Source organism: Triturus cristatus, chromosome 4_2 (genome assembly GCF_964204655.1).
Source record: "Triturus cristatus chromosome 4_2, aTriCri1.1, whole genome shotgun sequence".
Taxonomy (NCBI): Eukaryota; Metazoa; Chordata; class Amphibia; order Caudata; family Salamandridae; genus Triturus; species Triturus cristatus.
The window spans coordinates 592,507,908-592,533,695 of record NC_140586.1 but is presented as its reverse complement, the minus strand read 5'-3'; the positions used below and the strand labels follow the sequence as shown (position 1 = coordinate 592,533,695).

At 47.4% G+C, this 25,788-nt stretch overlaps 1 protein-coding gene across 1 annotated transcript in view; it reads left to right on the top strand.

The window, feature by feature from the left end:
• The window catches only part of MSH4 (mutS homolog 4), a 1,782,190-nt gene that overhangs the window by 210,634 nt on the left and 1,545,768 nt on the right, over positions 1 to 25,788 (top strand). The window contains exon 5 of the mRNA XM_085599942.1: positions 7,835 to 7,945. Coding sequence (XP_085456068.1) covers positions 7,835 to 7,945 — 111 coding nt within the window. The remainder of the gene's footprint in view (positions 1 to 7,834; positions 7,946 to 25,788) is intronic.

The window sequence follows — 25,788 nt, the reverse complement described above, 5'->3', positions numbered from 1 at the left end:
TCATTGGCGTGTGGATTTAGAGAAGGCAGCACGCCCCACGACAAATCCCAGTAACTGGACGCATATTGACTTCAGTCTGGAAATCTCCCCACCCGGCTCCCCTATTTAAAATGATATATCTGCATTCACTGTCCAGAGGAAAATTCACAATTGAGTTTCAGTACAGTAGGTAATTGTGCATACATCAGGTACTGTCTGATTTAGGATCATTTGTGTCATGTCAGCCTAGTCCCTTAGAGCCTCCTCCACTTGGTCATCAGTCCTAACGCTCCTCAGTCCAAGCTTCTCTGCCAGGACCTATTTCTACACATCTGCCATCCATTTCTGGGTTGTTTGTCCCCTTACCATCATTCAATGTATTGCTATGCCATGTTTCACAAGGAGTAGGCCTAGCTTCGCAAATATATGTTGCATCACCCCACGTTTGGCATTAGGTACTATGCTACAGTGACGCTGTGGCCTTTGGTGATCGACGTGGGTTACCCATTTGAGCCGTGTCACTAACTCCTCGCAGTAGTTTACCACTGCGCCACATGCCAAATGTAGAGGCCAAATGTAGATGTATGTATTTTTTAAGAATTTTGTTTTTAAAACAAAAAGTCTTGGCTAACACTAGCCCTAACATGAACCGGGCTGCAGTGATAAATCTGAGCAATGTAGAGATCCACTTATGTTGAGAGCTCTTGTACTGTGGAACTCAAGACTGCCTTTGACTCAGTGGCTCACACTATACATTATTAGTCTTGGAGTACCTTGTGTGTTCTGTTACGTTTTCTTTTTTAAACAAATGTTATAAATTATGGATTATGAACATGGGCCCTAAAGGCCGACATGCAAAGAACACAAACAGGCAAATACCTGTGCACTCAGTGCCACCCCATCTGGCACTTGAGCAATTGGATACACAACAACTCTGCAAGAAGCAGTTCACTTGTCCTACCCCCTGCCAAGCCCGCTACACTTGTTGCACAGAGAGGACATGTTCCAACACAATGCCTCTGTAATTCGCCCATATCTGCCATATGCTTGGGTGCTTTTGTGAGCCCATGCAGTGATCCATCCCTTTTTTTCACACCGCCAAGACTGGGTGGCTGTGGACTGTGGCCTTCCATTCTCTCGTTATATCTCGTTTTGCTAAAGTCAGACCTAGAAATAGTAGTGTCAACTTGTATCTGTTACTGTCTAGTGTGTCATTAATATGAAGGAGGGTAAGTTTTGGGTACATTGGAAGTGACCTGGCCAGGCCCCTGCCCAGGCAGGATGGTACCCCGTGCCAGAACAGGTCCAATGCACTGTGTGCGGGAATGTGTCCTCTGCTGCATTGCATCTGAGACATTTTGGGCAGGCAATCACCTCAATCCTTTATAGTCGGTAGCGCAGAGATAGATCCTATGGAGGTATCTAAGCTGGATTAGCCTGACTCTGGCCATAATGGCTGCCGCCCTAGGTGTCCCCAAGGCCTCAGCTCAGTCTTCATCCTCTAGATCCCACAGGTCAGCCTCCCACACTCTCTTGAGAGTGGAGAATGTGTCAGGCTGATTAGAGATGAGCGTCTGGTATATCTCGCAATGTTATGGTCTCCCTGGTCACTCACAATAAGTTTACCCTCCAATGGATTAACTTCAGGGAGTCCATACAGGGCCACAATGTATGGGGTCAGTGTATGATGAAGTTGTCGGTAACAATGGAACTGACTGAAAGGATTTGAGGACTGTCACGCTCATTATGTCACTCAGGGTAGAAATCCCTATCATGTCCTACTTCCAAAATCCTTCCTGCGCAACAACCTTCAGCAGCCTGCGGCCCCGCTAGAGTGGCATTGACCACCACATCGGATGTTCTATCTCCATTTGTTAAAAACCACTCTTGTAGCTGGCGGAAGACCACTGTAGCCACCCCCATATAGAGGAGATGAGAGGGGTATCTCCCATCGCCCACTTCTCGGACTCACAGGGGAGGTCACCCTGGAGATCATACCACCAGTCACTGATGATTTGCTAATGCGATGCACAATTGTATGATTCAATGTATGCCGCAGCCATACCCCCACAGTAAGTGGATTTAAAGCATTTTCAAAGGGCAATGCAGGGAGCCTGCCCTCCCAGAGGAAGCCACAGAGAATAAAATTTAGTTTTTGAAAATATTGAAATGGAATATCGGACGGAAAATTCTGCAACTGGTACAAAAACCAGAGTATTGACATAATTTTTTTAATTGCTGACCTACCTGTCAGGGACAGAGGCAAGACCAACCACACAGAACATCCTCCCTCACGTGAGCCTGTACGGGCTCCAGATTACGTGTCCATGCCAAAGCAGCGTCGTGGGCCACAAAGGCACCCAGATATCTAATTCTTCCCGAGGCGATCCGTAACCTAGTTGCCCAGCTGAAACACTGTGGGTAGCTATTTGCCTAGAACACAGTAGATTTAGACACATTAATGCAAAGGCCTGGTGTTTCACCAGAGATGTGTATAAATTGCAGGATGCCAGGTTCTGAATGTTTGGGGCTGGTCAGGAAGAAGAAAAACATCATCGGTGTATAATTCTATTCTATCCGAGAGCCCCTCCCCCCACCTAGGACTGGCCACCCGCACTGTCACCATCAAGTTGTTGTACAGCAGTTAGAGATAGGAATGAAATCTAGGGCCAAAAATTAGGCGAGGAAGAAAAGCGAACAAGTACTCCTAGCTCACAGATTTGAACACTTTGTCAGTGTCTGCAAGAAGAACCGCTGCAGGTTCCTCCTATTTGTTAGCCAGTGGGCTATATACATGTCTGATATTGTGCCAGGTTGCTCAGTGAAGTATAAACCCGGCCTGGTGATGATTTATGAGGTTGGGAATTAACCATACCAGCCTATTGGACAATGCGTTTGCTAGAATCCTCACCTCCAAGTTTAATAGGGAAATCGGGCGATATGTGGAATGTTCTTGTACCTGTCAGCCAAGCTTAGGGAATGCCACAATTTCTGTGTTTAGCCAGTACTGTGGCAGGGTGGCATTGTCAGCAGTAGAGGGGACCACCCACAGCATGTATTACTTGAGTTTAGGCATGTAGGCTTTGAAGAATTTGCAAGGAAACCCATTAGGCCAAACTTATACAGACAAGAGACCTTGTTGCCCTGGAGATGGGTCTCCTGAAGCACCAAATCGTCCACTCTCACCCTTCGAGCATGTTTCAGAACCACCTCCTGTTTAATCTTGTCAAGGAAACCATTCACATTCCATGACACTACATGTAGCTGATTCATGGAGTCACCAGTCTGGACACCACTCATAATGTGCTAGGGCGGAACTCCCGGCAGGTAAAATGGGAAATGGAGGCACGCATCAGGTTTGCCAAACAGAAACAAGAACGTAAACAAATTTCCCCCCCCCGGACCATCTCCTGGCTCCCTCCTACAAGGAAGACTGCCAGGCCTGTCTCAATGGATTTCCATACCCAAAAAGGTAATTTAACTGGGGAGGCTAAATATACCACCCTGGTTGTCTTGCAGTCGTATATGTCTTGGACCACAATTGAGGTTGTTGCAAGCACCTCGGAGATTCCCTCCCCCCACTGGTGTCATTTGGAAGGTGTTGCGGCTGGCACCTGAGGCTCAGGGGGACCCCCACCCACCTCCTACTGGGCCCCCCATACCACTGAGAGCTCCTCCAAGAGGAGCGAGACCTGTTCTGTTTCTTCGCCGGGGTTTTAGTGGGTTGGCTTGGTCCATATCCCTGGGACGAGCCACAGTCTAGGTGCGGGAGAGTGTGTGGTTTCAGATGGATTCTCTCATCAGTCCATTGGAAGACCTTCTCTGGTGTCTCAAAGAAGAGCTTTTGTTAACAGTAGATGACCTTTATTTAGCTGGAGACAGTAGCATGTATCAAAAAAGAAGAAAACGAAAACCCACCTTCAGTGACTGCTCAGCTGGGAGTTAAACAACGACAAAACAGGACAACAAATTACTGTAACATAATCTTAATTCATTTTATTTATTTAAAAAAAAAAAAAAAGTGTTTTGCCTGTAAATAAACATATCAAAAAGATGATGTATTCATATAATTTAGATACAACATATTAGCTGTCATATCCCCAATCAACAAATGAAAAATGCATACCATACTCTCACACTACATACATACTACTCACATCTTGCAAACAAAAACAAAACATCATTAAAATACATGTAGTAAGTCTACTACAGCACCATATACTATCCAGATCTATACAGTGATGGAATACAGAATCAAATTCAGGGTACATGTATGATTAAGCCCGAGGTGGGAATATATACATATATGGGATAGATTTATACAGGACTTTATTGATATTTGTAATTTATGTATGAAAATACCTGGTGACCTTGACACTGTAGGAAGGCTGCCATCACTGCGTGACATTTTGTGAAAAACTTGGTTTAGATTATTTCAGGACCTCCCTGAACCTTATGCAGGTTTATTTCCACAATCCCATAGATCCAGATCATAGCCAATAACTGCAATTTTCAGTGGCAACACCACATTATGAATTCAGAAACTGCCTGTGATTTGAATATATTGTGGGAATGTCACCATTCAAAAGGACTGTTTCTTCGGAAATTTGTTGAGTTCTTGGAGGTCGAGTATTGGCATTAAGGTGCATGTTTTCTTCTTCACTAAAGAAAATCTGGAGTAGATCTCTGATTCCACTGTGCTTTTGTAACCTGTTCTATGGCTCCCTAGTGAAAAAGTGGTGGGATCTCCGCTATTAGTTCCCGAAGGTTAGGATGATGTTCATATGCTGGTGGACAAGAGGGGGACTTTAGGATAAACTCCCCCTCTCAGGATGTCCTGATTTCACCTACTGTAGTAACAAATGGTTGGTTGTGATATATGCCCATTTCAAGGCAAAATGTGTGATACGTCCACCCACCGCCTGATGGGATTAGTAGTGTGGGCATCATTAGTGAGGCAGGCACAGTTCTCTTGTGAGCATGACTAAAATTATGCTCTCCTTTTTCCTCAGGAGCTATTAGAGCTGTCCTTGTTAACATCTGTTTAAGGAATATTCCTGAATGTAATTGTAATGTTGATATGCGTAGCAATGTCAGCTCTTACCATACTGAGAGCAGGCACCCTTTATGACTGTTTTCTCCTTGAGCCCCAAACAGAATACCCTGATGAACGATTGAACTGTCAGGCTCACAAAGTGCATCCAGTGTACATGTCTGTTTTGATGTTCTGTAAGGCTTTGTTGATGTGCTTCGGAACAAGGTGTTAACATCAGAAGTCATGTTGAAGATCTTGGCCTGCAGTTTTGATCTAAAGGGAGTGGATCACATTAGTCCTTGCATTCTGAGGACAGCAATTGCAGAAAGTTGGCAAAACACAGCATGTGATACATCCATTATTTGACTGTTGCTCTTGCCTCGTTGTGCCTGTCTTCTGGAATCAGTTCAGCCAGCAGAGAAGTCATTCCATTCTATCCCAAAGATGGCTTAAGTATTACCCACCTTGATGGAGTTTGGTGCCATTAGACAGCCTTTCTGGCCCAAGGTATCAATTTGCTTATCTCTATCCAGAGGGGCAGAATTGGGGTGATCAAGTTTTTTGTTCGTCTTTTTGCCGATGCCGCTTTGATGGGATTTAGTTTCAGGTGATCAGCATTTTAAGTGACCTTTTGCCACCGTCTTCTATACCTTCCAGAGAGTTGCCCGAGAAAGTATGACCACTTGTTTTCCTGAAAATATGTGGTCGTCACGTCCTGAGTGTGTTTCCGGGTAGCCTTTTCAGTCAACTACTAGTTATTTACGCACCACCTGTGACCAATGCGGGAGCCCGAGCCCCACAGCTTGGTAAACTGCTGGAATGATCTGAGATACCCTTCAGTAAGTATGTCGTTGTTTGATATCTGTACTTTTGGTTCACTGGTACTAGAAAATAGTACAATCTCGACAGGGACTGGGCTGCCTTAGACGCGTGTGAAAACTGCATAATCCCCGCCTGCGAGTCCTGCCAGAGATCCACCAATCCCAAATACCTGTGAACGATCTGATTCGTGGATCATCTCTGGGTATCCCTCCAGACTGGAGTATCCTCTTCACTCTATGCCCCCCAGCAATATCATTTGGAGCCCCCACCCCCCCTATTAGCAGCGCTTCAGAACACTTGGTTATCTAGTTCCTCATCCTTTCTACCCCTGCCTCCAGAAGGCCTGGCAGAAGAGACCTGGAGGCCACAAAATCTAACTGTCCTTATTCCATGTGCTCCCACCGCTGCCCAGTATCCAGAGGGGTCCGTCCAAGTTTTTGTAACCTGAAACGGTAAGGAATTGGGAGCCAGGATCCTGGTCCCCCTCGATCCCTTGGAGTATTTTGCATTTACAAAGGTCTTCTATCGTCCTCTTCCCAGGAATCCACAGTGATTATCATTGAAGTGTACTTCTTGTGACAAAATCAGGTCTAGGGATTGGCCTGCCAAATATTTCATCACCATTCCCCTCTTCAATTTTTTACAGTGCCCATTCACTTAATCACTTCCATGATACAATCTTGAGGAAGAAGCCTGTCCCTATCTGACTGGGAGTAGTCTGTGTCATGATTGGGGACCACCTGGGTGACCCCGTCTCGCACTCTGTGCATGGGAGTTAGTTCTCTCCACCGTAGTCACCCATAGCTTGCCACCCCTCCCCTCTTCCCTGTTACCTCATGCTGCGAGAATAGAACAACCTGCCCCTCAACGCTCCAGATGCCTATCACCCCCAACATTGTGTATACATTACTAGCTTGTCTAAGAGTCAAAAGAAGTGCCCATTTAGGGGTCGGCCCGCTTCTGGTGCAGTCTCTGATTATGCCATAGTATACAAACCCACATTGCATTGCCCATCCCAAGCCTGTTGCGGTCAGGCTCTTCCTCTCCAGTTACAGCCTCAGGCAATCTCATCTGCCCTCATGGGGGTGACCCCTTGGGAAGTCGAGTTCCTCGGGGTCTCCTCCTGAGGTGGCTAAGCCCTCATCTGATTTTCTGGAGTCTCTGTCCAGGACCTCTCACCTATTCCCAGAGGGTCGCAAGCGGTTCCGCTGCAGTACCCCCACTACTCAATCGTTCTCCCTCCACGCTTCATCTTTCGTGGGGGTCGCCCTGGAGCATCGGCATGAGCGTCATTTCGATCTGTGTCTGCCAGCCAGATGGATGTTTTTCTTGTCCCACACTAGTGGCATCTGCTCGCCCTGCCTCTCCAAGCAGGCCCATACCATTGCAAAGAAATATGTCTCTGTGCCAACTGCGATACGGAGGCGAGCCAGGAACAACAGGGCATATTCAATTGTGAGGTGTCGTAGTTGCTTTTTGACAGCCAGGAACGTTGCACGTTGGCGCTGCACCGCGTTAGTGTAGTCCGGGTAGATGCTTACAGGGCTTCCCTCAATCTGCCAGGACCCGTGGGATCTTGCGGTCTGCAGGATATTGTTCCTGCCCCTAGAGGTAAGCAGGTGTGCCACAATCGTCCTGTGCTGTGCTGCCGGCACCAGGAGGTCTTCCAGGAACTGTGGGCTCGTTCTATTGTGACACCTTTCACCCTAGCACTGTAGCACTGTAGCCATATTTGCTCCACAAAGAGTTCCCTAGAGGGTCATTCGCCAGATTCAGACTTAATGGGTCTCTTCTGATAAGAGTTGTTGTGCTACAGACCTTGAACGTTTTATGTATCTGTAGAGGGGTAAGTAAAACGGAAAATTACATCTGTGTTTATGCTGACCACGTCTGTTTTACGAAAATGGGTACAATATATTTACGGTTCAAACCTAATCTACATGTTGATATGCTTTACCCTTATTTTATATTTAGCATGTCTTCTAAAATGTTTTTCAGGTTATTACTAAACTTAAGATTCTGACGCCGCTAGAAATTATCATGTCAAATACTGCTTGTGATAAGGGAAATGCAACCAAACTGTTTGAGCTGATAGCAGAAAACTTCAAGGTAATTTTAAATTTTAATTAACCACTTTCTAAGTTGGTACCACTTGACCTCAAACATGTTACATTAGCTGAAAGTTTTAAGTATATTCCTCATTCTGAAGTTAAGGTACAGAACCTTCATAAGTAAATAACTTCATAAGTATATTTTCCACATAAATAATTTCGAAGACTCTTCATGCAAGAAACAATTGCAGCCCATTGGTGCCAGAGCCTGCAGTAGTGTAAACTGTTTTGTGTACATAACTGCAGATGTCTGCAAACCTCTGTGCATGAGGCATAAAGTTAGATATTTTATACTGTGCTAAAGGAAATCATCACGACAGTTAACTCTCTTAAACATTGCCTGATTCATGTTACTTTAAGTACTGTAGCTATTCATGTTCGCTGCTTGGTGTTTACAGAGGAAACTAAAATACATTATATCTGTATAAAATAACTGATTTTGAAATGTTGATTCCTCAGCCAAGTATGGAACTATGGGCCAGGTGTACAAAACAGTTTTGCAGTCGTAAACCCTGTGAATCACAGAAACAAAGGGTCTACGATTCAAAAATCCCTTTCTGTAATGTACAAAACCTATTTTGGGAGTTGGAAATCTTTTCCTGACTGGTAAATTAGTTTCTAGGACCCATATCAAATTATAATCACGAAGGAGCATCAAATGCGTGTTTCTTTCAAATAGCGATTTGGTAACCAAGTATATCAGTGATTTCCTACGAGAATTCCAGTTGTAAACAGTTGAGAAGTTACCAGTTCCTCAAAGGAGGTGGTAATTCCTTCACCGAGGAGACAACTTACCCTTTAGGGATCAGGCTGTTAGCCTTAGATGAGTAGGCAGTGTTCCAAGGGACCACTGCTCGCTCCCGCTGAGGTTTTCCAGAACAGAAAACCTTTTCCTTTTTTTCTTTTTTTAAACAACACAGATTCCTTAAAAAAAAAAAAAACTATTTTGGTATTTAGATTGCAATCACAAGGTTGGTAGCCTGCTATCTTTTGCAGTCCACTCAAACAGAGGGGCCGCCCGCTCCTCTGTTTGAGCGGAGGAGCGGTGTCCCACTTAAATGCCACCCAAAACCCCAGAGATGAAAAATAAAATAGCAATTTATTACCATTTTATTTTTTATCATCTTGTCATGGACCGAGTGTCAGGACGCGGCGGGCCTGTTGAGTGGCATCAGTGGTGGGCTTGCCTGTGTGCCCTGTTTAAAGTGTGCATGTCTCTTTGGCCGGCCGTCTTATGATGGTCAGCCGGACAGGCACACTTTAAACCACTCAACTCAGTAGTCTTAAGACAGCTGGGTTGAGAGCAAGTGCAGGCCTCCAGTGCGCTGCGGAGTACCGAGAGGTCACTCCCACCAAACCGGGCGCTGCTCTCATGCTCGTTTTCCCCACCTGAAAATTGGTTTCTAGGATCCATATCAAATTGTAATCAGGAAGGGGCATGATATACATATTTCTCCTAGTAGCGATTTAGTAACCAACTATATCAGTGATTTGCGTTCAGAATTTGTCGTAAATAGCTGACAAGTTACCAGTTCCTCAAAGGAGATGGTAACTGATTCACTGAGGGGACCCCTTCCCCTTTAGGGATCAGGCTGGGAGCCTTATGGAAGTGTGCATTGTTCCTGGGGACCACTGCTGGCTCCTTATGAGGTTTTCCTGAACAGAAAACCTTTTCCTTTTTTAAACAATTCTGGCTCCTATAAAAGAAAACAGACTGTTTTAAAAAAAAAAAAAACGTTAACTGTTTTGGTATTTGCATTGCAATCACAGGGATGATAGTCTGCTGTCTATTGCAGTCCACACAGGGGTGGCTCCTCCGTTTGAATGGAGGAGCTTCTCCCCACTTAAATGCCACCCAGAACCTAGGGATGAAAAATAAAATGGTAATTTATTACCATTTTATTTTTCATCATCCCGTCCTGAACCGAGTGTCAGGACGGGGCGGGGCTTGCTGAGTTGCAGCAGCCGTGGGCTGCCTGTGAACTGTTTAAAGTGTGCATGTTTCTTTGTCCAGCCGAGTTGTGACGGCCAGCTAGACATGCGAACTTTAAACCTCTCAACCCAGCTGTCATAAGACAGCTGGGTTGAGAGCAAGTGCAGGGCTCCAGTGTGCTGGGGAGCGCCAAGAGCGGCCGCTCTCACCAATCAAGGTGCTGCTCTCATGCTGGTTAACAGCATGTGAGCAGGCCAGGATTGGTTGAGGGAGTTTGCTGGCGCCCTCACTGCAGTCACACCTAAAGAGGTCCGGAGCAAGGAGGGCGTTGTGTCGTTTGGATCCGGTAAGTGTTTTTGTTTTAATTTTTAGAATGTTTTTATTTGTGCACATGCACTCACCCGTTTGTGAGCCCTCCCTCGCAGATGCCAGCCGCTACTGAGTCCACCGTCCCTGTGATTTTAGCAATTTGCAAGGGGATCATTGATACTGACGGAACTAATGAATATTAAATAAGTAGATTGTTCTGTGACCCCTTCCAATTCATTATATCATTAACCAACATAGTAGTACTTAGGTTGTGTCACAACATCAGATTTAATTTGCAAAAAGTTGGCACAGATTTTCAACTACTTTTTGCATAAGGTATCCTTATACACCAGGACCTATGTATCTAAATATGGAGCACACACCCTGTAGCAATACTATCCAATGCTGAGTCACTACCTCTCATCAATGTAAAGAATATGTGTCTGTCTAAAAGAGCCTGACAGGCAGTATGCTTTCACAGTAACACAAAATGGACGAAGTCTGGCGGCAGGCAAGGAGACTGACACAGGGAGGCTTTGTGGGAGGTTTAGACAAAGAGTAAGTAGAACAGAGTCCAAAACATCAACATGTAAGAGATCAAACATACACTCAGAAAATAGGAAGACGAAAGCAGAAGAACAATAAGTAAAATGCATACACTTTCATGTATTTAACTAGCAGTACTCAGATTAACAATTCCACACTGTTCGAAACACAGCCACCAGACAGATGTTCTCTCTTGAACCAGGATTCTGCGTACTGTCAGGAACTCTGGCAAGGCCTGGTGGCAGAGTAGACAAAGTAACGAGAATTTTGGGTATAGAGCTGCCCAATATCACACAGAATCAGAGGGAAAAGGGGATCCAAAGGGAATGAAAATGTCAAAGCTTAGAAAAAACTGGCACGTGAGGCAGTTTGTGATTCAGATTATCTAACACTCAGGACGGCATTGCAAGGCATATACATAACAACTTTAACAGTAAGGGAATGTGCGTTAATGCACTCTGGATCGCCACACGGCAAGACTGAGTTCCGTAAGTTCCTCATCCATGTAGGAAAGTGCCTCTTTTGACATAGTTAGCCCCCAGGTATTGCTTGATGCCTGATGTGATTTTGAAATGTAAGTGAGCTTGGTCCCTGTTTACCAGGTTCCCAGTGCCAGATTCCTTTTCCAAAACTTTACAACGATTGGCACAACTTTAGCCAACCCCTAAAAGTCCCTAGTAAATGGTGCCCCTGGTACCTATTGCATGGGTACTGAAGATGGTCCACTGGGGCTGCAGCAAAAATTGTGCCACCCCAGACCAAGACTATGAATACTGCCATTGCAGGCTGCGTGTCTTGGTGCAGAGAAAACCGAAGAGTCAACATGGCATACAGCCCCGTGCGTACCATGCCCTCATACACCGCATGAGGTGTAGGTAATTCACCCCTGAACCAGGCCTTACAGCCTTAAAGCAGGGTGCAATATTCCCCATGTGTGGATATATCTGCATGAGCAGATATGACCCTACAATATCTGAGCCATTCTTAGATATTGTAAGTGCACAGGAAAATCAAAGAGAGTTTATGGGCTTGATGCTTGTCATTACAAGTTCTCTTCCAGGGGATCCTCATCAATAGTCATAAGCACTGAATATTCCCGCCCATGTGCGGGGACCCCGGAAATAATAAAATTATATATGTAAAAAACACATATATACAGCTCTGTATATGTATAAACATATATCATTTTTTCCAAGCAAATGCAGCTCCCATAAAAAGGCTAGGCAATGTAAATGTACACATCCAATAACACATATATACTTATATATATACATATAAAGGTATAACAATACACCTAAATCTCTTTTTTTTTTTTTTTTTTTTTTAATGAGGTAAACACTCATGAGAAAGCAAAAAATAAAGAGAGTAAACTGTGGAAAAACACAGATGTACAACACATTGCCAGCCTGCAGGCTGCATTGCAATATAATACCATAGAGACTAAAAAGCCCTGTACAGGTAAAAACTGGCACCGTGCCTTTAAGGCAGCCCTGACTTCCATATCCCATCATGCCTCAGGGGTGACAGTTAGGTCAGTTGTTCTTTCCGGCTCCTTCAGTCAGGACCCTGGAATTCAGCTCTCTTCTTTTTTGACTCTTTAGTCAAGAATTATTACAACTTTAAGATTTTTTGGGCTTCTTCTTACAACTTCTGTGAGGAAGTCAGTATCCTGTGTTTTTCTGACTGATTTTTTTGCCGTTGTGTCAGAAAAATGCCTTCTTTATTTGTTCCATGCCCATCTTGTGGAAAAAAGAAGGCTGCGTCAGACACACATGAGGTGTGTATTATCTGTCTGCCGGACTCTCACTCTCCAGCAACATGTCGTCATTGTGAAGACCTTTCCAAAAGGACTTTAAAGGAGAGGGAGAGGATTAGGCTGTATGGCCTAGCAGAACGGTCGACGTCGAAGCAGTTGGTCCCTGTTTGCTCTCCATCGACGTCGGGCTCGGCGTCGAAGACTCCAGCGGCGGGATCGTCGCTGAGAGGTGAGGAGTCAAGGGGAAGTCATGCTGCAAAGAGAAAATCGACGTCGACTTTAGATTCAGCGTCGAAGCGGATGCGTTCGACGTCGACGGCGTCTAAAAGCTCGGCGTCGAGGACTCGGCGCCATAGTTCAACGTCAAAGAAGCATCTGTCGACGTCGAGAGAAGATCGATCGACGTCTGCACAGAGATATCGTTCGTCGTCGAAAGAAAGACATCGTTCGACGTCGAGGTCGGCGAGACATCATTCGACGTCTAAAGAAGTACGTAGACGATCTCTACAGACGACGTCGAGACCAAGATCGCCGTCAAGATCAAGATCGCCGTCGACGGCGAGAAGGCTTTCGACGTCGTCGGAGCTTTCGACGTCGAGACAGAAGTCTCCGTCAGGAGTGACGTCGAGGCAGACGCCTCCATCAGGGCCGACGTCGAGGCAGGAGCCTCCGTCGGAGTCGACGTCGAGGCAGAGGCCTCCGTCGGAGTCGACGTCGAGGCAGAGGCCTCCGTCGGAGTCGACGTCGAGGCAAAGGCCTCCGTCGGAGTCGACGTCGAGGCAGGTGCCTCCGTCCTCACAGGTCTCCAAAGCTTTGGTGAGGTACATGAAGCCTCCGTCGAAGATAATCTCGACGTCGAGACAAGAAGCTCGGAGCCTTGAAGATTCGAGTCAAAGATCTCCGGGGATAGGCCTATCTCCGTCGAGGCAGCCCTCTGTTGAGGGTACGCAGGAGGTGTCGCATGTTCGCCTCACGATTCGACCAGTCTCAAGGCGAAAATCTCCTCATAGACTGATATATACAGCTCCTGAGTCACCGCGTATCATTTCTATCTCGCCTTCAGGATCAGAGGGCTCAGGTTCAAGATCAGAATCACCAGAGCTTGTGCATCAATCTCCAGTTCCTGCAAGAGAAAGTTCGCAGGAGGAGGACAATGCTGTGCCTCAAAGTCCCGTAAGGGAGATGCCTCAGGACCCTGCTATGCCAGACGCAATAAAGGCATCGCTAACAAGAATAAGGGGCGTGGTATTCCCAGCGACACCGATCAGACCAAGATCTCGAGAAAGAGAATCCCGAAGTCACTCTCGAGCACCAAGAAGGCGATCCAGGTCTTCCTCCCTCAGAAGAGAGTCGACCAGATCAGAGAGAAGGCGCCGTAGGACGCCTTCTACCTCCCCTTCTTCCAGATCATCCAAAAGGGATTATTCACCGACACTCTCGGAGACGCCACCCTCTCGGGTATCTCCGGTAGATGATATTTCTACATTTCAAGAAGTGTTGTGTAGAGGAGCTACAAAATTAAATATCCCTATGCCGGTTCAGGAGACCACTGCATCCATAATTTTTGAAACTCTTCATGAACGCACAGTGTCACGCCCGTTATTGCCATTAGTCCCCGGTTTGCTACAACCGGTAATGGATATCTTTCTCACGCCAGCAACCACCAAAACGGCGCCGGCGAGAATTCTAAAAAAGTACCGTCCAGCTCCGGAGGATCCGCTATTCCTTAAATCAGATCCTCCACCGGACTCTGTCATTACCGCCGCTGCCAGGAAGACGCATGCTGTAGCTGGATCTTCAACGGTGCCACCAGATAAGGACAGTAAAACGCAAGACTCCTGGGGGAGGAAAGTTTGCGGCTCAGCATCCTCAAGCTTGAAGGTGGCGAGTGCCTCGGCGCTTCTGGGGCGCTATGATAGGTCACTATGGGACTCTCTTCAGAGGTTCATTGAAAAAGTTCCATCAGAGGACAGACGGGACTTTGAAGAGATTTTGCATGAGGGGAGTCTGGTTTCTAACCAGATCATAAGTGCAGCGGCGGATGGGGCAACACTGGCAGCGCATGAATATGCACATGGAGTCACAGCCAGAAGATCATCCTGGCTTAGATTGACGGCCTTGAAACCGGAAGCGCAGGCAAGAATTTTAAATCTGCCTTTCTCCGGTAGTTCTCTTTTTGGGTCCCATGCAGACGAAGAAATGGCCCGCATGAAAGCAGAGCTGGAGACCATGAAAGCAGTCGGGCTTGAAAAGAGAAAAGAGTTTCGACGCCGCAAGGGAAATGACAGGCGCAGTTACCAACAGAGGGTTCAAACCCCTCATTGGCAAAAGAACCAGGACCAGCAAGGTCAAAAGAAACAACAATACCAGTCCCGCAAGCCATCCAGGGGACGAGGTAACAACAGGCAGTCTAATGCTGGAAACAAAGCTCCGGGGAAGCAATGAGAAACCGCTTCCTCCGATGCTGTCCACCGCTCCGGTGGGAGGAAGTGTTGCGCATCATCTTCCAGAGTGGCAGTCCATCACAAAGGACAAGTGGGTACTCAATATACTGCGTCATGGGTACTCGCTTCGTTTCAGAAGTCACCCCCCATCGACTCCTCCTGTCAAGTCATCCCAGCATCTAAAGCAGCTCAGAGAAGAGGTAGCGACGCTACTACTCAAATCTGCAATAGAGAAAGTGCCCATAAACCAGAGAGGAAAGGGAGTTTACTCCAGATACTTTCTCATCCAAAAGAGGAGTGTGAAGGTGGAGTTCAGACCCATTTTAGACCTACGGATACTGAACAAGCACATAAGAAAGGAAAAATTTTGCATGCTGGCGCTCCACCAAATATATCCTCTTCTCCGGATGGGCGATTGGATGTGTTCACTGGACCTTCAGGATGCATATTTCCATATTCCCATCCTAAGGAATCATCGAAAATTTCTCAGGTTTGTGGTAGGCAACTCTCACTATCAGTTCAAAGTCCTCCCATTTGGCCTGAAGTCAGCTCCTTGAGTATTCACAAAATGCGTGGCAGTAGTAGCGGCTGCTCTGAGGCGCGCAGGAGTCTTCGTCTATCCCTACCTAGACGACTGGCTCATAAAGGGCTCATCACCACAGAATGTGCGGTCACAGCTGTCGCTATGCCTGAGCTTATGTCGCAGGTTGGGTCTCAGAGTGAATGTCAAAAAGTCCAATTTTTCACCAACGCAGAGGATCCACTACCTGGGTGCAACTATAGACTCCGTAGTAGGAAAAGTGTTTCCTTCGGAGGAAAGACAGTCATCCATTATGCTAAAAGGCAGACAGATTATAACCAGCAATCTGTCTTCGGCAAGGCAAATATCATCTCTGCTAGGAGCCATGGCATCCTGCATCTTCCTAGTGCCCAATGCCAGGCTAAGAATGCGTCCTCTCCAGCAAGATCTCGAGGACAAATGGGATCAAAGGAACTCCCTGTGGGAAGAAAAGGTTTGCCTCTCCTCTGCAGCAAAACAGTCAATCAAGTGGTGGCTGAAGCCAAGGAATCTGCAAGTGGGGATCCCCTTCCATCAAGAGCCCCCAACTCAGACCTTAATCACCGACGCATCCCTTCAGGGATGGGGTGCGCATTTTGGGACTCTACAAACTCAAGGACGGTGGTCCAGCAGCGAGCAGTTATACCACATCAACATGCTGGAGCTAAGGGCAGTCCACCTAGCCCTCAAAGCGTTCCTACCTGCGATAACGACGAGTACCATTCTAGTGCAGACGGACAATACCACCACAATGTACTACCTGAACAAGCAGGGGGGTACTCGATCCAGAACGCTCTCGCTGGAAGCTCAGTCCCTGTGGCACTGGATCCTAGCAAGGAACTTCTCATTGAAAGCGGTGCACCTACCAGGAGAACTCAACGTGAAAGCAGACTTGCTCAGTCGACATTTTCAAGAGCCAGAGGACTGGGTAATCAACGACGAAGTGTTAGAAGACATCTTCGGGGAATGGGGGCGCCCGCAAGTGGACCTCTTCGCGGACGAGCAAAACACAAAATGCCGAGGCTTCGCCTCAAGATACCATCGACCAGGATCCCTAGGGAATGCCCTTTTGATCAATTGGTCAATGACATTTGTGTACGCTTTTCCGCCTCTCCCACTAATTCCCAAGGTGGTGACCAAGCTACAGAATTCATCTGCCAAGATGATACTCATAGCACCGGACTGGCCGAGGCAGTGGTGGTACACGGATCTCCTACACATGTCGATCCGCCCCCACAAGCGGCTGCCGTGCAGGCCGGACTTGTTATCCAAGATGCAGGGGAAGATTTACCATCCCAGCCTTCCCTCGCTGAGCTTAACAGCATGGCTCCTGAAGTCCTCCAGTATGGCCATCTGAACCTCCCTCAAGAGTGTATGTCCATACTGAAGGAAGCCAGGAGGCCTTCGACAAGACACTCCTACTTCTGTAAGTGGAAAAGATTTTATATATGGTGTGCTCAGCATCATTATGATCCCACTAAATGCCAGGAGGATGTAATTTTGCCCTATCTTCTACATTTAGCAAGGGCAGGGTTGAAATTTTCATCCATAAAGGTTCACCTAGCAGCCATAACAGCATACAGGCGTTCGCCTTCACAGCAGTCATTTTTTAAAGTGCAGGTAGTGAAGGATTTCTTGCAAGGGCTCAAGAAAGTCTATCCCCCTGTTAGACCTCCCTCTCCTTCCTGGGAGCTAAACTTGGTTCTGTCGAAACTCATGGGTGCGCCTTTTGAGCCTATTCATAAGGCTACCCTACAGCACCTCACATGGAAGACAGCATTTTTAATAGCCATCACTTCAGCACGGAGGGTCAGTGAGATACAGGCCCTCTGTTCTAAAGAACCCTACACTATTTTTCATCTAAATAGGGTGGTGATGAGAACTCATCCTTCGTTCCTACCCAAGGTGGTATCGGATTTTCATGTAAACCAAGCCATATCCTTACCAACCTTTTTTCCCAACCCCTCCTCTCCGGCAGAGAGGGCGTTGCATTCTCTAGATATCAAGAGGGTCCTAAAATTCTACCTAGATAGGACTAAGAATGTCAGGAAATCTGATCAATTGTTTGTGAACTATGGGGTTGTACGTATGGGCTTTGCTGCATCCAAACGTTCCATTGCTAGGTGGATTGTTTCAAGTATTACATTGGCCTACCAAATGGCTCAGAAACCATTGGGGGCGCGCCCTAAAGCGCATTCGACAAGAGGAAAAGCGGCTACCGCGGCTTTTCTCAATAATGTCCCACTCTCCGAGATCTGCAAGGCAGCCACTTGGAGATCTGTCCACACTTTTACCAGGCATTATTGTCTGGATTCGGACACCAGAGCAGACACTCAAGTAGGACAAGCCTCCTTGAGGAATCTGTTCCATGCATAATCATTTTCATGATTCGCTTTCTCCATGGGTGATACAACCTTAGTTTCATTTGCCTGCTGGTGGAAGGGGAGCTTGCTACTCTATTCAGTGCTTATGACTATTGATGAGGATCCCCTGGAAGAGAAGGGTAAGTTACTTACCTGTAATCCTAGTTCTCTTCCAGGGGTATCCTCATCAAAGTCATAAGCAACCCACCCACCTCCCCAGGCAAATGAGAAGAAGTGTATTATTCATTATGGAAAGGATATATCTTTGTGTTTAGGACTACGGTCCCGCAAAGAACAACTGACCTAACTGTCACCCCTGAGGCATGATGGGATATGGAAGTCAGGGCTGCCTTAAAGGCACGGTGCCAGTTTTTACCTGTACAGGGCTTTTTAGTCTCTATGGTATTATATTGCAATGCAGCCTGCAGGCTGGCAATGTGTTGTACATCTGTGTTTTTCCACAGTTTACTCTCTTTATTTTTTGCTTTCTCATGAGTGTTTACCTCATTAAAAAAAAAAAAAAAAAAAAAAGAGATTTAGGTGTATTGTTATACCTTTATATGTATATATATAAGTATATATGTGTTATTGGATGTGTACATTTACATTGCCTAGCCTTTTTATGGGAGCTGCATTTGCTTGGAAAAAATGATATATGTTTATACATATACAGAGCTGTATATATGTGTTTTTTACATATATAATTTTATTATTTCCGGGGTCCCCGCACATGGGCGGGAATATTCAGTGCTTATGACTTTGATGAGGATACCCCTGGAAGAGAACTAGGATTACAGGTAAGTAACTTACCCTTTCCTAGCTCCATGATGGCTTCACTGTACCCCAAGATATTTGGCACCAAACATCTAGTCTTAATACATCCTCATTGCTCCCAGTGTTGAATTTAGTAATAAATGCACACAGAAGACCCTTTAAAGGGTCTCCTGAAAACCAACTAAGCACTTGTGTGGTCTCTGACTAGTCATAGCCAGCCTGCCACCACCAGACATGTTTCTGACCTCATGGGGTGAGAGCCCGCGATCTCAGCGGCCTGAAACAAAGCCTTCTTTGGGTCGAGGTGCTTCACACCTCCTCTAGGCCAGAATGGTCTTCTAGAGCGGCAAGCTTCAAAGGCTGTGCCAGCTTTGAAGTGCATCCCAGGCTTTCCCAGAGAGTGGGGGGTCCCAACCCTGCTGTCCTGCTCCACATTTGGTGGGAGGACAGGTGGGAACATTAGTTAAATGAGGAGGAGTATCCACATTCAGCCAGCACCACCTCTAAGGTGTGGCAGGGGATGTAATCGGCTCTTTTTAACATCCATCATCTTGAGATAATGGGAAAACAACCTATCATGGCTAGGGTAGTGCCCCTACCCATTTAAAGTGGTCACTTAGAGGGTGTAGACACCCTAAAGATAGGTAGCCCATTGACTTCTACCTGTCTCCCCCTTTAACGCCCCTAAAGTTAGTATTTAGATGGCATCCCTGGACCTGGAACTTAGATTCAACAGACAAGAAGAAGATTAGGACAAAGAAGAGCTGCTGCTCGATAACTGAAGCCCTGCTGCAGAATAATAGGCACCAATTCCTGCCTGCTGCATCAAGGACTCGACAATCGTGGTTGTCCTGTCTCGTCCTGCAGCTAGGAGCACTCCAAGAATCCTGGAGCCCCTTCAGCCTTCAATAAATCGCAAGAGAACATCCCTAGGAGTAGAGGCTCTAGTCCCCTCTACCTGCAGGCACTGAACCTCATGCTCTGGACTTACCGATTTGAGAGTCAGATCAGTCTCCCCACCAAGGTTTGGGACACCAGGACCTACCGGAGCCGTGCCGCACCAAAACTCGGGGTAACAGATCTCCTGCACCCTTCACCGAGATGAAGAGTCTCCTCTGGACTCCAACTGCCCAGGGCACAAGCACCCATTGAGGGACATCGAGCCCCCTGAAGCCCACATAGTGAGTGGCCCAGCTGTCCCGAAATCGCCTCTTCAAGTTGCCTGCTCCTGACCGTGAGGACATCTTAGTGCATGCATCGCTGCTAGCAGATCTGCTCTGCCGCACCAGCCCTCGTAACGATGATCCAGCTGTGCTCCTGTGGTCCTGAGGCCCTTGCGACTTGCTCCCTTGAGTGAGACCCTCCGTACTGGCCTGTAAGTCTCCTTGTGCAGTATGTTTTCAAGTGGCCCTCTCCCTAAACAGCACATTGGTAGCCGGTGCGCTACGGGAAGGGGGCCACTACCAGCGCCCCCTGTACCTGGCTGAATCCGGCACGCGCCCGAAAATCCGCTGGTGGAACATTGGACCTGGCCGTGCTAACTTCCAACATCCAAGAGGTGAAAGTTGACTGTACAGATTTATATGCATTATTGTAATTTTCTCCATGGACTTCATTGGTGCGTAATTGCTCACAAATGTGATCGATTATGCAAACTCTAAAAGATCATAACTTTAAAAGTACTTGCTGTAGAATGAAGTTCTCTTCTAGGGGATCCTCATCAATAGTCATAAGCACTGAATATTCCCGCCCATGTGCGGGGACCCCGGAAATAATAAAATCATATATGTAAAAAACATACATATATACAGCTCTGTATATGTATAAACATATATTATTTTTTCCCAAGCAAATGCAGCCCCTAAAAAAGAAGGCTAGGCAATGTATAAATACACATCCAATAATACATATAGGTATAATAAAACACCTAAATCTCTTTTTTTTTTTTTTTTTTTTTTTTTAATGAGGTAAACACTCATGAGAAAGCAAAAAAGAAAACTGTGGGAAACACAGATCCACAACACATTGCTAGCCTGCAGGCTGCATTGCAATACAATACCATAGAGACTAAAAAGCCCTGTATAGGTAAAAACTGGCACCGTGCCTTTAAGGCAGCCCTGGCTTCCATATCCCATCATGCCTCAGGGGTGACAGTTAGGTCAGTTGTTCTTTCCGGCTCCTTCAGTCAGGAGCCTGGAATTCAGCTCTCTTCTTTTTTGACTCTTTAGTCAAGAATTATTACAATTTAAAGATTTTTTGGACTTCTTCTTATAACATCTGAGAGGAAGTTAGTATCCTGTGTTTTTTCTGACTGATTTTTTTTGCTTTTTTGTCAGAAAAATGCCTTCTTTATTTATTCCATGTCCATCTTGTGGAAAAAAGAAGGCTGCTTCAGACACACATGAGGTGTGTATTATCTGTCTGCCGGACTCTCACTCTCCAGCAACATGCCATCTTTGTAAAGACCTTTCCAAAAGGACTTTAAAGGAGAGGGAGAGGATTAGATTGTACGGCTTAGCAGAACGGTCGACGTCGAAGCAGCTGGTCCCTGTTTGCTCCCCATCGGCGTCGGGCTCGGCGTCGAAGACTCCAGCGGCGGGATCGTCGCTGAGAGGTGAGGAGTCAAGGGGAAGTCATGCTGCAAAGAGAAAATCATCGTCGTCTTTAGATTCAGCGTCGAAGCGGATGCGTTCGACGTCGACGGCGTCTAAAAGATCGGCGTCGAGGACTCGGCGCCACAGTTAAACGTCGAAAAAGCATCTGTCGACGTCAAGAGAGGATCGATCGACGTCTGCACAGAGATATCGTTCGTCGTCGAAGGAAAGACATCGTTCGACGTCGAGGTCTGCGAGACATCAGTCGACGTCGCAAGAAGAACGTAGGCGATCTACACAGTCAACGTCGAGACCAAGATCGCCGTCAAAATCAAGATCGCCGTCGAGGAAACATCGTTCGTCGGCGAAGAGGCTTTCGACGTCGTCGGAGCATTCGACGTCGAGGCAGGCGCCTCCGTCAAGGCCGTCGTCGAGGCAGGGGCCTCCGTCGGAGTCGACGTCGAGGCAGGCGCCTCCGTCAAGGCCGACGTCGAGGCAGAGGCCTCCGTCGGAGTCGACGTCGAGGCAGATGCCTCCGTCAAGACCGACGTCGAGGCAGGGGTCTCCGTCGGAGTCGACGTCGAGGCAGATGCCTCCGTTGAAGTCGACGTCGAGGCAGGTGCCTCCGTCCTCACAGGTCTCCAAAGCTTTGGAGAGGTACATAAAGCCTCCGTCGAAGATAATCTCGAAGTCGAGACAAGAAGCTCTGAGCCTCGAGGATTCGAGTCCAAGATCTCCGGTGATAGGCCTATCACCGTCGACGCAGCCCTCCGCTGAGGGTACGCAGGAGGTGTCACATGTTCGCCTTACGATTCGACCAGTCTCAAGGCGCAAGTCCCCTCATAGACTGATATATACAACTCCTGAGTCACCGCGTCCTATATCTATCTCGCCTTCAGGATCAGAGGGCTCAAGTTCAAGATCCGAATCGCCAGAGCTTGTGCATCAATCTCCAGTACCTGCAAGAGAGGAAAGTTTGCAGGAAGAGGACAATGCGGTACCTCAGAGTCCCGTAAGGGAGATGCCTCAGGACTCTGCTATGCCTGACGCAGTAAGGGCATCACTAACAAGATTAAGGGGCATGGAATTCCCGATCAGACCAAGTTCTCGGGGAAGGGAATCTCGAGGTCACTCTAGAACACCAAGAAGGCGATCCAGGTCTTCCTCCCGCAGAAGAGAGTCGACCAGATCAGAGAGAAGGCGACGTAGGACCCCTTCTACCTCCCCTTCTTCTAGATCATCCAGAAGGGATTATTCACCGACACTCTCGGAGACGCCACCCTCTCGGGTATCTCCGGTGGATGATATTTCTACGTTTCAGGAAGTGTTGTGTAGAGGAGCTACAAAATTAAATATCCCTATGCCGGTTCAGGAGACCACTTCATCCATAATCTTTGAAACTCTTCATGAACGCACAGTGTCACGCCCGTTATTGCCGTTAGTCCCTGGTTTGTTGCAACCAGTAATGGATATTTTTCTCACGCCAGCAACCACGAAAACGGCGCCGGCGAGGATTCTAAAAAAGTACCGTCCAGCTCCGGAGGATCCTCTATTTCTAAAATCAGATCCTCCACCGGACTCTGTCATCACCGCCGCTGCCAGGAAGACACATGCAGTAGCTGGGTCTTCAACGGTGCCGCCAGATAAAGACAGTAAGACGCAAGACTCCTGGGGGAGGAAAGTTTGCGGCTCAGCATCCTCAAGCTTAAAGGTGGCCAGTGCCTCAGCGCTTCTGGGGTGCTATGATAGATCATTATGGGACTCTCTTCAGAGGTTCATTGACAAAGTTCCATCAGAGGACAGACGGGACGTTGAAGAAATTTTGCATGAGGGAAGTCTGGTTTCTAACCAGGTCATAAGTGCAGCGGCGGACGGGGCAACACTGGCAGCGCATGAATATGCACACGGAATCACAGCCAGAAGATCATCTTGGCTTAGATTGACGGCCTTGAAACCGGAAGCGCAGGCAAGAATTCTAAATCTGCCTTTCTCCGGTAGTTCTCTTTTTGGGTCCCATGCAGACGAAGAAATGGCCCGTATGAAGGCAGAGCTGGAGACCATGAAAGCCGTCGGGCTTGAAAAGAGAAAAGAGTTTCGACGCCGCAAGGGAAATGACAGGCGCAATTACCAACAGAGGGTTCAAACCCCTCATTGGCAAAAGAACCAGGACCAGCAAGGTCAAAAGAAACAGCAATACCAGTCCCGCAAACCATCCAGGGGACGGGGTAACAACAGGCAGTCTAATGCTGGAAACAAAGCTCCGGGGAAGCAATGAGAAGCCGCTTCCTCCGATGCTGTCCACCGCTCCGGTGGGAGGAAGTGTTGCACATCATCTTCCAGAGTGGCAATCCATCACAAAGGACAAGTGGGTCCTGAATATACTGCGTCATGGGTACTCGCTTCGTTTCAGAAGTCACCCCCCATCAATTCCTCCTGTCAATTCATCCCAGCATCTGAAACGGCTCAGAGAAGAGGTAGCGGCGCTTCTACTCAAATCTGCAATAGAAAAGGTTCCCAAAAACCAAAGAGGAAAGGGAGTTTACTCCAGATACTTTCTCATTCAAAAGAGGAGTGTGAAGGCAGAGTTCAGACCCATTTTAGACCTACGGATACTGAACAAACACATAAGAAAGGAAAAATTTCGCATGCTGGCGCTCCACCAAATATATCCTCTTCTCCGGATGGGCGATTGGATGTGTTCGCTGGACCTTCAGGACGCATATTTCCATATTCCCATCCTGCGGAATCATCGAAAATTTCTCAGGTTTGTGGTAGGCAACTCTCACTATCAGTTCAAAGTCCTCCCATTTGGCCTGAAGTCAGCTCCTCGAGTATTCACAAAATGCGTGGCAGTAGTAGCGGCTGCTCTGAGGCGCGCAGGAGTCTTCGTCTATCCCTACCTAGACGACTGGCTAATAAAGGGCTCATCGCCTCAGAATGTGCGGTCACAGCTGTCGCTATGCCTGAACTTGTGTCGCAAGTTGGGTCTCAGAGTGAATGCCAAAAAGTCCAATTTTTCACCAACGCAGAGGATCCACTACCTGGGTGCAACTATAGACTCCGTAGTAGGAAAAGTGTTTCCTTCGGAGGAAAGACAGTCATCCATTATTCTAAAAGGCAGGCAGATTATAACCAACAATCTGTCGTCGGCAAGGCAAATCTCATCTCTGCTAGGGGCCATGGCATCCTGCATTTTCCTAGTGCCCAATGCCAGGCTAAGGATGCGTCCTCTCCAGCAAGATCTCGAGGACAAATGGGATCAAAGAAACTCCCTGTGGGAAGAAAAAGTTTGCCTCTCCTCTGCAGCCAAGCAGTCAGTCAAGTGGTGGCTGAAGCCAATGAATCTACAAGTGGGGATCCCCTTCCATCAAGAGCCCCCAACTCAGACCTTAATCACCGACGCATCCCTTCAGGGATGGGGTGCGCATTTTGGGTCTCTGCAAACTCAGGGACAGTGGTCCAGCAGCGAGCAGTTGTACCACATCAACATGCTGGAGCTCAGGGCAGTCCACCTAGCCCTCAAAGCGTTCCTGCCTGCGATCACGACGAGTACCATTCTAGTGCAGACGGACAATACCACCACAATGTACTACCTGAACAAGCAGGGGGGTACTCGATCCAGGACGCTCTCGCTGGAAGCTCAGTCCCTGTGGCACTGGATCCTAGCAAGGAACATCTCATTGAAAGCGGTGCACCTACCAGGAGAACTCAACGTGCAAGCGGACTTACTCAGTCGGCATTTTCAAGAACCAGAGGACTGGGTAATAAACGACGAGGTGTTAGAAGACATCTTCGTGGAATGGGGGCGTTCGCAAGTGGACCTCTTCGCGGACGAGCAAAACACAAAATGCCGAGGCTTCGCCTCAAGATACCATCGACCAGGATCCCTAGGGAATGCCCTTTTGATCAATTGGTCAATGACATTTGTGTACGCTTTTCCGCCTCTCCCACTAATCCCCAAGGTGGTGACCAAGCTGCAGAATTCATCAGCCAAGATGATACTCATAGCACCGGACTGGCCGAGGCAGTGGTGGTACACGGATCTCCTACACATGTCGATCCGCCCCCACAAGCGGCTGCCGTGCAGGCCGGACTTGTTGTCCAAGATGCGGGGGAAGATTTACCATCCCAGCCTTCCCTCGCTGAGCTTACCAGCATGGCTCCTGAAGTCCTCCAGTATGGCCATCTGAACCTCCCTCAAGAGTGTATGTCCATACTGAAAGAAGCCAGGAGGCCTTTGACGAGACACTCCTACTTCTGTAAGTGGAAAAGGTTTTATATATGGTGTGCTCAGCATCATTATGATCCAACTAAATGCCAGGAGGATGTAATTTTGCCCTATCTTCTACATTTAGCGAGGGCAGGGTTGAAATTTTCATCCATAAAGGTTCACCTAGCAGCCATAACAGCATACAGGCGTTCGCCTTCACAGCAGTCATTTTTTAAGGTGCAGGTGGTGAAGGATTTCTTGCAAGGTCTCAAGAAAGTCTATCCCCCTGTGAGACCTCCCTCTCCTGCCTGGGAGCTAAACTTGGTTCTGTCAAGGCTCATGGGTTCTCCCTT